General features: G+C 39.6%; 2 protein-coding genes across 3 annotated transcripts in view; both read left to right on the top strand.

Annotated features, from left to right (window-relative positions):
* Nucleotides 1-14,953, top strand: part of ARB2A (ARB2 cotranscriptional regulator A) — a 431,289-nt gene that overhangs the window by 315,438 nt on the left and 100,898 nt on the right. The gene's annotated exons all lie outside the window — the stretch shown is intronic.
* POU5F2 (POU domain class 5, transcription factor 2) lies at nucleotides 3,081-4,235 on the top strand. Its single transcript, XM_024746979.1, is given in 3 exon segments — nucleotides 3,081-3,531; nucleotides 3,534-4,155; nucleotides 4,157-4,235. Coding segments are annotated over 3 exon segments (1,002 nt in total). The 5' UTR covers nucleotides 3,081-3,230.

The following is a 14,953-nucleotide window of genomic DNA, read 5'->3' as shown; positions in this document are numbered from 1 at the left end:
TGATCCACCTTTCATTGTGTTTAGCAGGCGCTGGTTGCTTTGTAATATTGAAAAAACAGCATGTAGGTATACTTGGAAAGAATAGAGAGCAGTGAAATTTTGTATATTGCAAACTGTTTTTCATAGACTATCATCTTAAAACATAACCCAAGGCAAATGTGGAAGTCTTCTCACCATTAATGCTGCAGAGATTCATTTATTTAACATTAAACAGATATCTCTTGACTTCCCACTTTGTGCCAGGTATAGTTCCAAGTGCTGAGAATCTAGCAGTAAGCCAGACAGACAAGGACCTTGCTCTTTACAAGCATACATTCTAGCCAGGTTTGCAGTGGAGATGCAGGCATTAAACAAATAATCAAATACATAGCCTGTAGAGATGGCAGTGATTTCTTGATTCTTTTTCCCTCTACCATGGCTTCAAGGCCATTACTACAACCTTATTTTCTATAGTGTTGAGTTGAATTTAGTCTCATAGTACTACTACCCCCATCTACATAAGGGCCTGTTCTAGTACAGGAGAGAAAGTACGGAGAGGCACCTGGTAGGGTCAAGTTTCTCATTGTTAAACTGAAACTAAATGTACTTCACTCTCAGGACTGTAGAGGTGAGGATTCATTCACTCATTCAGCAAACATTTATTGAGCAGTGTATCACTCAGGGTTCTGTTATGTTCCAGGCTATATAACATCTACATGCATGCCCTTAAGTACCTAGCTGGAAAGACAAAGACATAAAATAAATAATTACTGATAAATGTTACAGTAAAAACATATATCAAGTACAAAGAGGGGGCCACAAAAGCATTAATTAACTCTGCCTGGGGGAAGGTCTCACCATAAAGTGTCCTCTAAACTGTGACTTAAAGGTAACTGGAAATACAGCACACTTCATTTACTCAGGAAAGTTTACTGAGCCAAGCACAGTTGTGGGCCCTGTAGACACAGCGGTGAACTAGGCAAAATCCCTGCTCTCTTGGCAGCACAGAGACAAACAATAAACAGAGAGATAAATAATTATATATTAGGTGGCAGTACCTATTAATATAAAAAAAAGAGTAGGTTAATAAAGGGAACAGAGAGTGACAAGGGTTGCTGTTTTAGAAAGAGTGATCAAGGAAAGCTTCTCTGTCGAAGTGACATTTGAGCAGAATCTTGAATGATATGAGAGAATGAGACCAACAAGCAGGGGAAGCTGTTTCTGATAGAAGGAGCAGCATGAAGAAAAGCATAATAGCCACGAAAATTGTGGCATCTTTATTACAAAGTGAAGCGTTCCCACTGAGCATGGATGGAGTAAGCTGTGGGTGCAGAGAGCTTGGGGAAGTGTGGTAGACGAGGCTGGGAAAGGAAGGAGGAGGGGGCCAGATGGTGAAAAACACTGTGTTCCATACTCAGGATTTGGAATGCCCACCTTGTTGATTGGGGAAAGAGGGGCTAGATTTTGAAAAAATTTAAGAGAAAAATGACATGGTTAGATTTGTTTTTCATTCGCTTGGGTTTGGTTAGGTTTGTTTTGGTTTGGTTTGGTTTGGGGAAAATTACCTCTAGCACGGGTATGAAAGATAAACTTGAAGGAGATGCAGAAGAAACCAATTGTAAGGTTATTATGATAATGCAAGTGAGAAATTATTTGGCCTAAATTAAAACAGTAAGATGAGGCTAGAGAGGAGATCGTAGAGCTCAGCTGTTTTAGGACGCCCACAACGGAAGATTTGATGCCCTGCGGAGCATGGGAAAGGTCAGGAACAATTCCTGCGTTTCAGTTTGGGTGACTGAGTGGGTGATAATGCCATCAACCAGCTCAGGGAGCCCTAGAGGAGCAGCGGGCTTAGAAATGCATATAATGAATTTGATTTGGGGCAATGGGAAATACAGACTGGAAATTAAAAGAAAAGTCAAGGCTGAAATACAGATTTGACTGTTACCAGCGTTTCATGGAATTTAAAACAGAGGCGCAAGAAGAGTAGTCAGCATTGTCAGATACTGCAGAGAAGTTTAATAAGATGAAGACTTTCAAAAGGCTGCCAGATTTGACAGTTGGAAGGTCACCAATGACTTCATCAAGAGCAATTTCAGTAGATGTGGGTAGAGTAGAGCCTCATCATGGTTGAGTTGGAGAGTGAAAGGGCAAGAGGCTGGGATTATCCAGCCAGGATTGCTGTCCTCTCTTCTTTCCTAAAGCTCCTCCTTGGAAGCTTTGAACCTGAGGTCTGATCTTCTCTTCCCCTTCCCTCCTTAGCTTTCTCCACCCAGGGCCTAGGACTGGTTACCCGAGCTGGGGACATGATGGAGGGACAAATATTCTAAGATCCTTGGGTCTCTGATGGGAGAGATGTCAGGGATAGAGGAGCCTGATGTTGGTGAGTAAGGTATTGCAAGGAGTGTCCTCCGTAGGGAACAGCAGGTAGGGCCTGTCCAGAGACCTGTCTCCAGAGGGGAGAAAGATGAAACACATAGGCCTCTGTTGTATGTGCAAACTCTGGACCAGGAAGCTGAGGTAGGATGGGGAGCAAAGGACTTGAAGGACTGGTGGGGCAAACATGGAATTAGTCAGGAAACTTGGCCCCAGTGAGAGTGGAATCTCACGGAATCCGGGGGTGAGGGACAAAATCTGACAGTAAACTGATGTTAACTAGAAATTCAGGCAGGGATGCTTAGGTTTCCTAGGGCACAGGGACTGAAGATGTGCAGTGGAAAGACGTTGGCAGTACTTGTGACCATGAAGATAGCAGTGAGGGGACAGTTAATGAATTAAGGGGTAGCATAAAGAAAAAAAACCTGGCATAGAGATATTTAACAAATATTTGTGAAGCCTGAAGCGGTCATTCACATTACGTGGAGGAAAGAGATTAGATACCAGAGTTCAGAAGAGCTGAAAGGAAACACCTAGGTTCTCTTCAGGGAGAGGATGGACTCAGTGACTAAGGGATCCCAGACAGCTTGGAGCTGCAAAGCCCAAGAGAGAGACTTGCACTTCCGAAGGAGTTGGAAGCAAAGTTCAGGGTAGGGGAGCCCCTCCCTTAACCCTGGGGACCAGGCAGTTATCAGTAGGATCTACCAGATTTCCCCCGCCAGCTCCCATACACACCCTCGGCCTCAGTTTCTCCCGCCTGCACCGCCACCTCAGCCCACTGGGGGGCGGGGCTCGAGGGCGAGGCTGGTGGCTGTTCTGAAGCCTCGAGAGCTATCCGTTCCTACCAGACACCCTGCTCTGAGCGGTCTTACCCCATGGCCGGACACAGCCCCTCAAACTTCCCCGTGCCGGGCACTGGTGGGGACAGGCCCGCAGGGCCAGTGCCGGTGCGGGTTGACACTCCAATCGAGTTGAGCGCCCAGGCGGCCCCCGGCAGGCTGATGGTCCGGCCAGAGGTCAGGCCGGGGATGTGCCCAGACCCTGAGGTGTGGGCACTGTCCCCAGGTCCCCCGCCGTGCGAATTCCAGGACGGGATGATGCCTTGCCGGCCCCGGGTCGGAGCTGGCGAGGCGAGCGCTTGGTTCCCAAGACCCTCTGAGGTCGCCTTCCCCGGGCCCTGCAGTGCATCCCGACGCTGGCGCTGCCAGAAGACGTCTCTGCCGTACAGAAGGAGATGGAGCAGTTGGCCAAGGAGCTGAGGCAGGAGAGGATGACCCTGGGGTACTCTCAGGCTGACGTGGGGTTGCTCATGGGGGCTCGTTTTGGAAGGGCGCTGAGCCAGACGACCATCTGCCGCTTCGAGGCCCAGCAGTTGAGCCTCACCAACATGTGGAAGCTGCGACTGCTGCTGAAGATGTGGCTGGAGCAAGTGGACATGGAGAACCTTCTGGGCTTATGCAAAACGGAGACGATCCTGCAGCAGGCTGGGAAGCGCAGATGGGCATACAGGGAGAGACACATCGGAAACAGCCTGGAGAAACTCTTCCTGCAGTGCCAGAAGCCCACACCCCAGCAGATCAGCTGCATCGCTGGGCAGCTCCAGCTGCAGAAGGACTTCGTCCAAGTTTGGTTCCATAACTGGAGCAAGATGGGCAGTCGGCCAAGCAATGATTTCTCCCCACTGGCGGAGGTGGGGACTGTCGGACCTCCTCTCCCAAGAGGACCAGTGTGCTTTCCCCTGACATCGGGACTCCATTTCTGTGTCCCCCATTATGGGGGACCCTACTTTACACCGTTGTACCCCTGCCCCTTTCACTGATGGAGGAACCCTCCTCTGTGCCCTGGCCACCACCCTGAGCCTCCCCAGGCTTTCCAGCTGAGGGGCCTGCCTTTCTGGGGAGGGCCAATCCGGGGAAACGGGTCTCTGGGGTTCACTTAAAGGCTTTTAGCATTAAGTCCTCCATTAGTTGTCTAAAGAAGTTAAGAATACGTAAGGGAGAGGGATGGGAGCTGTTTAGGAAAATTTGGGGAGGGAGGTTGAAGTTTACGGCTGTGTTGTTTTTCCCTTTGTTTTTCCTTAGCATTGGCTTTAAGGTACATTCCAAAACGTAGATGGTTTTAGATATTTTGTTTCTCTCTGTTTATTAATTGAAAAGTAATTGTGTCTCTTATTCCACGTGGTTATCAGTAAACATAGGGATATTCTTATGAACACAATACTGAGTGAAAAACTCAGGTCACAGAAGACTATGTCAGTGTATTATTTCTATCAAAACCAAGCAGAACTTTGTGTGAACACAGAGTCCAAGATAATCGTTGCCTCCAGGGGAAGGTTTGAGGATGGGACAGGAAAAGAGTACATAGAGCCTACCCAGAGCCCTTGTTGAAACACAAGAGTTTGCCGGTTCTCCCCCTTTTCTTGAAAGATGTGTTTTTTTCTAATTCACTTTTCAGCTCTGTTTGGTTTATTCCCTGGGAATTTCCCTTACTTTCTTTTGAGCTCAGAAATGCTTTGTAGAGGATATTTGTGATAGTTGATCCAACTATCCAACTCCCTGGTGGCTTTTGCAGTGGTGCATCTTAAATCACTTTTCCAATCTCTTCCATGAAATTGGTCTTTTCCAGTTTTCTACTTCTACATTGGTCAATATGGGTCATCGTATACTACACAGAAGTCATTAATCCCTCTGTGTTTTCACACCTGTTGCCGTACACCTCCATGTAATATTTATGGTTTTATAATTCTGTCACCATATATTATACCTGAGTTTATGTATTCTTTTTGCTTACTAATCTTGTCCATTTTTTTCTCTACTTTTTTCCTTAATCAGTCTTACAAAGAATTTATCTACAGGTATTTTCAAATAACAAGTTTTTTATTTTTAATCCTATTTACTGTTTTTATTTCCTAATTATTTAATTTTAGGTTTATTTTTATTAATTGCTTCTTTCTAGTTTCTTCCAATATGTATTTCTTCCTCTTGTCAATGTCTGAAAATAGAGCACTGTCAAGACACGTAGGTTAGTGAAAATGGAGCCAAACTTCAAAAAACCAAGAGTATGTTGTCAGTGGTTAGCAGTGTCATATGTCAGAGACCAAATAACATAAATCAAGTAAGCTATATCATTTCATTAACAAAGATGTTACGGGTACATGTCTTAGAACAGTTTCAGGGGAGGAGTTAGTAGAGGCAGGTTCCAAACAACAGTCCAAAGTCTTCGTATTTGCCAGATTTTCCCCTACCTCAGTTAAAAACATAAATTCCAACCACTCACTCAATGAGATCTTTGCCATCATTCTGAAAATTTCTGTATCAAATATTTCCTTTATCTTGTATTTCCTTTTGACAAGGCAGGTATTCTTAACGTGAAGATGCCAAACCTCTTTGAGGTATAAGCAGAATAGCGTTTTTGTACATATGTGCATTTTCTTCAAAGATGGTGATGGTAGCCTTCAACACATTTCAATGGGGACCATGACTGTGTAGATCTACAATTTTAGAATTTAAGCAACACCTTCCCATTGGCCATCTTACTTTTGAGAATTTTCCCTTGAAAACTAATAGGTAATTCCTGGTTTTCTTCAAGTCTGTATTTTCTGGGTATCTCTAGCCAGTACAGTATAAAGGCCCTGAATCAGTTCTTACATAAGTCTTTCAAATTCAGACCAAATACTGTATTGATTGTTGTTCTTATGCTTTTATCATTCCTTGGCACTTTAATTAGATTCTTATCATAAAGAACAATTTCTCCCTTCCCTAGAAGTTTTCCTACTTCTTGTCTAAGAAAACTTGAGGTGTTAGGAGATCCCTCCTTATTCCAAAACATTATCCTGCTCTTAAAATAGCGTCTGTTTTCTATTATTTCATATTTTTAAAATGTGTGTAGTATACATCATTGTTTATTATACTAGAACTGTGTCATAAGGATTTATTTTTCAGAATAGCCACTTTTGTTTATGACTTTCTTCTAGAAATAGTCTTACTAAACAGTACTGATTTCCTTGGCAGAATCCATTTATGAATTCTTTTTAGGGTACAAAATTTTATTATCTATGTAGAACAATGTTTTTACAATGAAAACTACAATTCCATTCAAATAAAATCCTAGTGGAATATGGGAGTATTACTTGACAAAGTGATTCTAAACTGAAAGAATGAAACTTGGGGAAATATGGAAATTTTGAAGGTAAAGCGTTAGGGCCTTGTCCTACCAGATGTTATGAAACTACAATAATTTGAACACAGTGTTGTGGTCATGATGAACAAAATAAAAGAAACAAGTATTTGGCTGTTCCATCTGTGGTCATGTAAATTGGTACAACCTTCATGAAAGGCTGTTGGGTAATTCATATGAGAAGTTTTTAAAATGTGTTTTTCCTTTGGCCCATCATTTCAACTTTTAAATAATGTTTATAAGAAAATAATTGTTATATGTATGCAAAAATTTAGTGATAAGGGTGGTATCACAGCATTTTTTTTTTATTTTAACAACGAAAAGTTAGAAACAACGTTCAACAAAGGGTTAAATAAATAAAAAGGAACACCATATAGGGTAAAAATTGACAAACAGTTCAGAAAAGATTGTTGAATGAGGCAAAACAATTTATTAAACTTTATGATGTCATTTTTTATTTTTTAAGGAAAAAGGTATATTACAGGGAAAAAATCTATAATAGGTATTACTGGTGATTTTTTTTTAAATTTGCTGTATGTATTATACAGTTTAAAAATTCAAGAAATATATCTAAACAAAGACTCCAGAAAATCTAGGATTCCTAAAAATATTCATTCTTCTAGTCTTTCTTGTCTCTAAATGGTAATTTCTCATTATAAAACAATATTTTAGAATAATAAATCTGGCCTTTTCATTTTTAGTCAGATTTGTAGTTTCTGTAAAAGAAAGGCAATTCTCTAAATGCAGGAGTATTTACGGGACATATCAGTTGGAAAGGCATTGCTAAAAATTAGGGTTTTTTTAATCAGATGTCCATTAATGTTAAAGAGCTGTAGTGTAGCTCAGTGAATGAAGATACCTGCCATATGTCTGTTTTCCTGCACAACATGGTAATTTACAATTACAATTAGAGTGTTTATATACCTCAGTGTAGTTAACCTACATTTAGAATATAAGCCCAAATCATTTTCATGTTCCTGGATGTTTACTTTTCAATTTTAAAAAAAGCATTTGAAAATATCAAAATCCTGGTTTTATCACGGTAGAATTCTCCCTACTTGTCATGTTTGAAGAAACTAAATGAATATAAATGAGATCTGTGGATTTTTAGATTTGAAGGGGGGTCAGTTCCTGTGATTACAGCCCCAGCCAATTGAAAGATGAACTGTTATGAAGTAAATCTACCCCAATACCCAGTAGAATCCTTAAAACAAGGCATTAGCGTTATCGTGGTTACACCAGTGAAGAGAAACGTGACAAGAAGCTTTGGGAGACTGTATGGTTTACCTAAGGGGCTGCCTCCAGAAAAGAACCCAGCGGGTAGGTATGTTGGGCTGCTGCTCTGCCACCTCACTTTTTAGCTGTGAGCCTTGTGAATTCTCCTAACGGCAAAATCAGCTACTTTGGCACTGAACTTGCGTTTCTTAGGTTTCCTTCCCCCAGCTTCCAGCAAAATTCGAAATGCAAACCAACTTCACTTATCGCTATTGACTCTTCTACTGACTGCCTGCCAAAGACTATGGTCAGAAAAGGAAAAATTGAGGCCTTCCATTGATTTTTAAAATCAATGTTATCTTCTAAATCTGTACAACCTGTTTAACATACTATTTCTTCTTTGCCAAAGGAGTAACTCTATTGTTTAATAATTAGTCTTCCTTCTGGGATGCATGGTATAGGCCTTCTTTTAGAACTGGCCAGGGCAGTGTATAAGATGCATTAAGTTGAATTGTTGTCTTAGAATGGATGATAGTGCTCCTGGAGCAGCTGTAAAACTTTGGATATCATTGACTGAGTAGTGGGCAAATCTTAACATACACCTTTTTACTGAAAGAGAATTAGTTTCAATATATCACATATTAGTTTGCTAGGGCTGCCATAACAAAGTACTATAGCTTGGGTGGCTCGAAGAATAGAAATTTATTTTCTCACAGTTCTGGATGCTAGAAGTCTGAAATCAAGGTGTTACAGAGTTGCTTCCTTCTGAGGGCTATCAGGGAAGGATCTCTGTTTCAGGCTCGTAAACAGCCTCCTTTTCCCTGTCTCTTGACATTGTCTCCCCGTGTACATATCTGTGTCCTAATTCCCTCCTCTTAGAAGGCCACCAGTCATTGGATTAGGGCTGCCCTACTGACCTCATTTTAACTTAGATACCTCTGTAAAGATCCTGTCTCCAAATAAGGTCACATTTCGGGGTACTAGGGGTTAGGACTTCAACATATAAATTTTTGTGGGATAAAATTCAGCTCGTAACACCAGCCTAATTAAAATTTAAGCTAGATTCAATTATTTGTTAATGTAGCCATTCAACAAATATTAATTGAGTACCTTATATAGCTGGTTGTGCCCTCAGTGCTTAAGATGCAGTGGTGACCAAAACAGGCTCATCGTGACCTTCAGGGTGCTTAAAGTATGCTGAGGTGTCCACGTTAAATAAATAAGCATGTGATGACAACTCATGATAAATATGATGGGGTGTCAGGTATCAGGAGTCCTCATTTAGCTTTAGAGTTATAGTCCTCCTGTTACATGAGTATTGCCTCTGATAACATCAGTTGTTAACAAATATTCTAAGCCAGAGGAAGTATGGCCCCATAGCCAAGGCATAGTTTGGAAGACAGGCTTTTCTGGGTTCAAATCTCAGCTCAGTAACCTACCATCTCTGTTACTTGAAATTACTCCTTTCAGCCTCAGTTTCTCATCTGTGAAATATGTCTAGCAATCCACAGGGTGAGAGAGTTGATAAACAGATAAAATTAGGTTATATAAAAAGAAACCCCTAGGACTTCCCTTTTATGCAGTAGCCACCCAATAAGTTTTCTCTCCATTGTGTTTTCACTGTACCTTGTCTGGGCTTTATTTATAGTTCATAAATCGCTCTTTTGCATCCTAGGAAATTTCACACAGTGAAATCGTGCTCATCGATCGATAGCCAAAACTGAATAATGAAAGAACAGAAAAAGACAATAGTCTCAGTTGCTAGAAAACATACTATCTAACATTGGGAAATGACTTTGGGAATTGTAATAATTGGAAGACAATTATAAAGTTCGTTTCCTTAGCTGTCAAATAGCAACTAGGCAAGGGAACAGATGATAAGGTTTTGATTTGAAGGATTTAGATAAAGACTTTCTGAAAACCCATGTAATGTTATATAATTGACAGGAATGATCTCTGAAGTTGTTTCTAGCCTATAATAATTGTATGAGTCTCCATGAATAAGAACAAAACAATGTACCACAGATTGAATATGGAGGCCACAAGGATATAGAGTATGGGAATGGACAGAGGACATTGTTCCTCATACTGTGATTACCACTTAAACCTTTCCTTCCTGATCTCCTGCTGTGGTCGCAGTTGCCTCCCAAATGCAAGCCCAGTCCTGCCTTCATTCATACTATTTCTTCATTGAACTCTAGCTTTTCTGTCCAAAGCCTACTATATTAGTTTGCTAGGGCTGCCATGACAAAATACCACAGATTGGGTGGCTTAAGGAACAGAAATGTATTGGCTCACAGTTCTGGTGACTCCAAGCCCAAGATTAAGGTATGGGTAGGGTCGGTTCTTTCCAGGGCTGTGAGCGTAGGATATGTTCCAGGCCTCTCTCCTTGGCTTGTAGGTGGCTATCTTCTCTTTATTGTCTCTTTACATTGTCTCTCCTCTATACATTTTTCTGTGTTCAACTTTCCCCCTTTTATAAGGACACAAGTCATATTGGATTAGAGCCTACCCTAATGACCTTATTTTAACTTGATTACCTTTGTAAAGACCCTATCTCCAAATGTCATATTCGAGGTACTGGGGTTTAGTACTTCAAGATATAAATTAGGGGGGGAACCCAGTTCAACCTGTGACATCTACCACTCCTGATAGAAAATATAGGTGGGTGCTGTGGGGGGAGGGTGTAGGAACCCAGAGAGACTTGTTTACTTTTTCTTGCAAAGGAGTTAAATAAGAGGTGTGTGATGGAAAGGAAAGAGCATTAGCCGTGGAGCCAGGCAGCCCCAGATCTGCGTTCTGTCTCTAGGTCATTCACATAGGTAATATCACCAATCCAGGGTAACTCATCAGAAAATTTCAAGAAAAATAACATTATTTCCCTCCCAACAAATGACTTTATGGGCTGAAGAATTACAGTAGCTACTTATTTCTATCTATTTTAGGAGCACAACAATTGTACTTTTATCAGTGAAATTGAATGGCATTATCTTAGGAAGAAAATTTTGTATATTTTGATAAAGATATGATTCTTACTTTCCCCAGAAAAATTGCTATGTGAGCCTGTTGAGAAAGCCCTGTCACTTTCTGCTAAGCATTGCCAGCCATTAATTTCTTCAAGCTAATGTAACAGGACAGTCAAGTGACTTGCCTTTAATTTGTTGTGATTGTGTTATATTTATGAAAAGCAGAGCTAAAACAGCTGATAGCAAGTGTTTAGACACTGGTTGTTTTCATAAATGGTTTTAAGAGCATTGCTAAATCTAAGTAGACACTGAGTAAGTTTTCTCAGTATGTGAAATGTAAATCATTCTTTCTGTAATCATAAGTCATTAAATGCATGCAAATGTTATAAATGATTACTACATTTCAAACATATTTTTATGGTACCAGTCTGCTTGCTAAATATGTATTACCTTTGAGGTTTAAACTAAAGAGGTGGGAAAAGACTTACCATACAGGAATTTATTGTGTTGTTCTTTTCTCTCCTAAAAAGGCAGTCATACCAACACCATAGGTAGAAAAGAATGTTTTTGCTTCTGTGTCACATCATTAAAGTAGTGAATCTAATGCCGTACATTTTTGTCTTCTGGGCCAAGAAATTTTAAGTAAAATACTAACAAGAATGTTATGCTTTTAAATGAGAAGTGAAAGAATCTTTATCCTTTTTATTTGAGTTTCCAGAAATGGCACACTCCATAAAAAAATTGTATCATTTTTAAACGGAGTTTCTTTCATTAGTCAGTAAACAGTTTATTAGGTGAACATTCTCTGAGCACATATATACACCATGTGAATGTTTAGGAAACAGAAGGTGCTTGAATTTGTGAGATTTAAATATTTTCTCACAGTTGATCCAGTGATACTGCGGTAGAAATAAAACCACATGTAAATGAAATACCACTTTCTACTAAAAAGCTCGTATAAATTTTCTATCATTGTTTTAATGAGGACAACAATGATTCCATTTACTCAGTGGAACATCTTATAAATCATTAGCATGTTTACCTCCATATGCATTCTAAGACTCACCCATAAAACTCCACCTGTCCTAATCACAAATATGCATGTACATTAAATTATATTATCTGACTGCACATACTTTGTGCTGCTAATATTCTTGCAAATATTATTAAATTTTGAAAGTATAAATAAAGCAATGATTTGGTTTCTCACTTGCTCTTCTAAAACACATGTGCATGCACATACTAATACTCATATTTTAAATACATTACGTAAGATATGAGCTATGTAGATCAAAGGTGCTACACCAGAACATGGCAAGCAAAAGGAATAACACTCAGCATCCAGCTTTGGTCCATCTCCCAGAAATCTTTGCTGTGGCCCCAAACCAACTTCTGTTTTTCCTCCACTTCTACGTCCTCCCATTCTTATAAGTATAGGGTATAATAATTCTTATTATACCCTATACTTCCTTGATGGTTAAATGTCTACTAAGCACCTGTTAAGGGCTAGGCACTAAAGATCAGAATTAGACAAGGTACACATAGGTTAAGTAGAGGAAAGGAGTGAGAAAAATCAAGGATCACCTCATCCACGGCCAGGGTTAGAGGAAAGGACAAAGGAACAACCCAGAGGAAGGAGCACATAACTCAGTGGGGGTACCTGTCCCATTAAGAACAGGGACCACTGGAGCTAAGTAGGACTTGAAAGATAACTAGGAGTTGTTAAGTGGAGGGTGTGAGAAGAGGGATGGGGGAGACCAAAAGTCAAGAATGGGAGAAAAAGTGAAAGGACTTGCTTTTGACTAGAAATCTAGGCTGTGATTAGTTGCTGCAATTGAGAGTTAAATGCAGTGGCTAAAATTCTGATAGCCATAGCAGAAAGTTACATAGTTCTCAGTACGTGAAGCTAATTACATGAATCTTTCAAAATGCATTGAGAAAAATATTTTCTCAACATTAAATTTAAAGATGAATATATCAATCTTAAGGAGACATTGAACAATGCAAGAGATAATCTCTTTAATTGTAGTACCTCTGTTGATTTGGTGTTGTCATTTAAGACACACAATCATTCTTCAGGTGACTGGTTCTTATATTGACTTATAGAAAATAGCCTAAGTCTTAATACTAAGATCCAAGGTTCTGAAGGCCTTTCTTCCAGGAAATAAAATAATTTTGTACTGGCATAAAGCTTCCAGATGGTTTGCCTTTGTACTCCTGATCAGCAAATCTAGAAAAATTAATGGTTGGTAGATCCACTGTCCTATTCTTCCCAAGAGTCATTGTCTCCACTAGGCTTTTGATACAAAGGTGTTAATCAGAACCTTTATGTTTATTGCAATATCGTAAGAAACACAGGGAAGAGTTTAACTGAAAAAAACATCAGACACCAAAGACAGTGTCTTAAGTTAGTAGCCTAGTTGCCTTTGTGCGCAAAAAAGAAAAAAAAAAAAATCTGATGAGAAACCTTGTTGTCTGTCATGGAGCATGGTCATTCTGTCCTTGCCCATGGCTCCAGATGCAAGAGAGTGCCTGGCATGATACCAGGGACAGAGATCAGTAAGTGTGCATAACAAGCAACTGACTTAAGATAAATCATCAATCCATCTGTGGTTTTTTTTTTAATCTTTATTGGAGTATAATTGCTTTACAATGGTGTGTTAGTTTCTGCTTTATAAGAAAGTGAATCAGTTATACATATACATATGTTCCCATATCTCTTCCCTCTTGCGTCTCCCTCCCTCCCACCCTCCCTATCCCACCCCTCCAGGCGGTCACAAAGCACCGAGCTGATCTCCCTGTGCTATGCGGCTGCTTCCCACTAGCTATCTATTTTACGTTTGGTGGTGTATATATGTCCATGCCTCTCTCTTGCTTTGTCACAGCTTATCTGTGTTTTATCCTCATATGAAATAAAGATGACTGAAATATTCCTGTACAGAGTCACTCTGAGAACCAGAAAACAGACAAGCAAGCAAAAACTCTCATAAGAATTTTTGAGAAGTACTTAGCAAGGCATAAAGAGCAATGCAGTGCTTAATAATGCTTTTTTAAATAAAATTTAAGGCCTATAGATCTTCAGTTATTAAGTCCAGTGTTGCTTCCATCTGTGAATATTGAAATGGTTTAATATATATAGTAATTTTTACAAAACTTTCTAAAATGAGTCCTTAGCGCCAGTGTAGATGTTGAACAAGATTAAATTTTTTTTCCCAAATCATGCAAACTCACCAGTGTCAGAAGCCATCAATAAATACATAAGTCTTGACACCTTGCTTTGTCCTTATATATACTGAGTGACACTTTTTAGCTTCTTTCAGCAGACAAGTTTTGAAGACAGGCAAAAAATCTGTTAGGATCCAGCATTGATAGATCTGTTTCTTATGAATTTAGGTCACTTCTGAAAATCCCCAAAGTATGTATAATGAAACAGTTGTTAGGTGAATAATTTTGAGAGGTCTGCTTGAGGTAGCAGACTCATGTTTGGGGCATTCCATTGGGCAATTGTCTTTTCAGACCCTTACCATCAACTGAGAAGAGCTAGAAGGCAGAGAGCCTAAAAACGTAAGGCTTCTAAAAGTTAACTATGTTGGGATTTGATAAGGATATTTAGAAAGTGGGAGATAAGTAATTATTTTGAGAACACTGAGACATTTTTATTGGAGTTCTTTATAACTCAACTTGAAGTGGAATATAGCTTGTACGAGTCATAATGCCAGATGACAGTTATTTTCCAGTCAGTTCTTAAAGTGGTTTACATGTTATAGTTCAAGCAACATGAAAATTCGTTCTGGAAAAGCATTTGTTGTCCAAGGCTTTCTTAACCAAGAGAAATAACTACACCTAGATCTCAATCGTTTATGAGTGAATTGTATATTCAGGGCATTATCTGCAACAAAACCATGGTCTTAGGCTAGCTTTCCCTTGTTTCCCAGTACGTGACACTTTTCCCCAATACCAAACTCTTGTGTTCTCAGCAAATGCAAACTACTTTTAATTGTGCCTAGAAAAACATCGGGAGAATAAATTACTTCTCCTCTCCCACTGCCCTCCTCCCTTCATTATTTTAAAGTATTAGAAAACAATATGAATTACTTTGTTTTACCCTTTCAGTTACCTATAGCATTTATGTGGATAATCCAGAAACTTCTTGCCTTTAAACATGTATTAACATTCAAAAAAATGCTACTATTAAAATTTACTCTGTAGTAATTTTACAGATTCAAATGAATATATGAATT

Source organism: Neophocaena asiaeorientalis, unplaced genomic scaffold (genome assembly GCF_003031525.2).
Source record: "Neophocaena asiaeorientalis asiaeorientalis breed wild unplaced genomic scaffold, Neophocaena_asiaeorientalis_V1.1 scaffold550, whole genome shotgun sequence".
Classification (NCBI taxonomy): Eukaryota; Metazoa; Chordata; class Mammalia; order Artiodactyla; family Phocoenidae; genus Neophocaena; species Neophocaena asiaeorientalis.
This window is presented reverse-complemented; position numbering and strand designations above follow the sequence as displayed.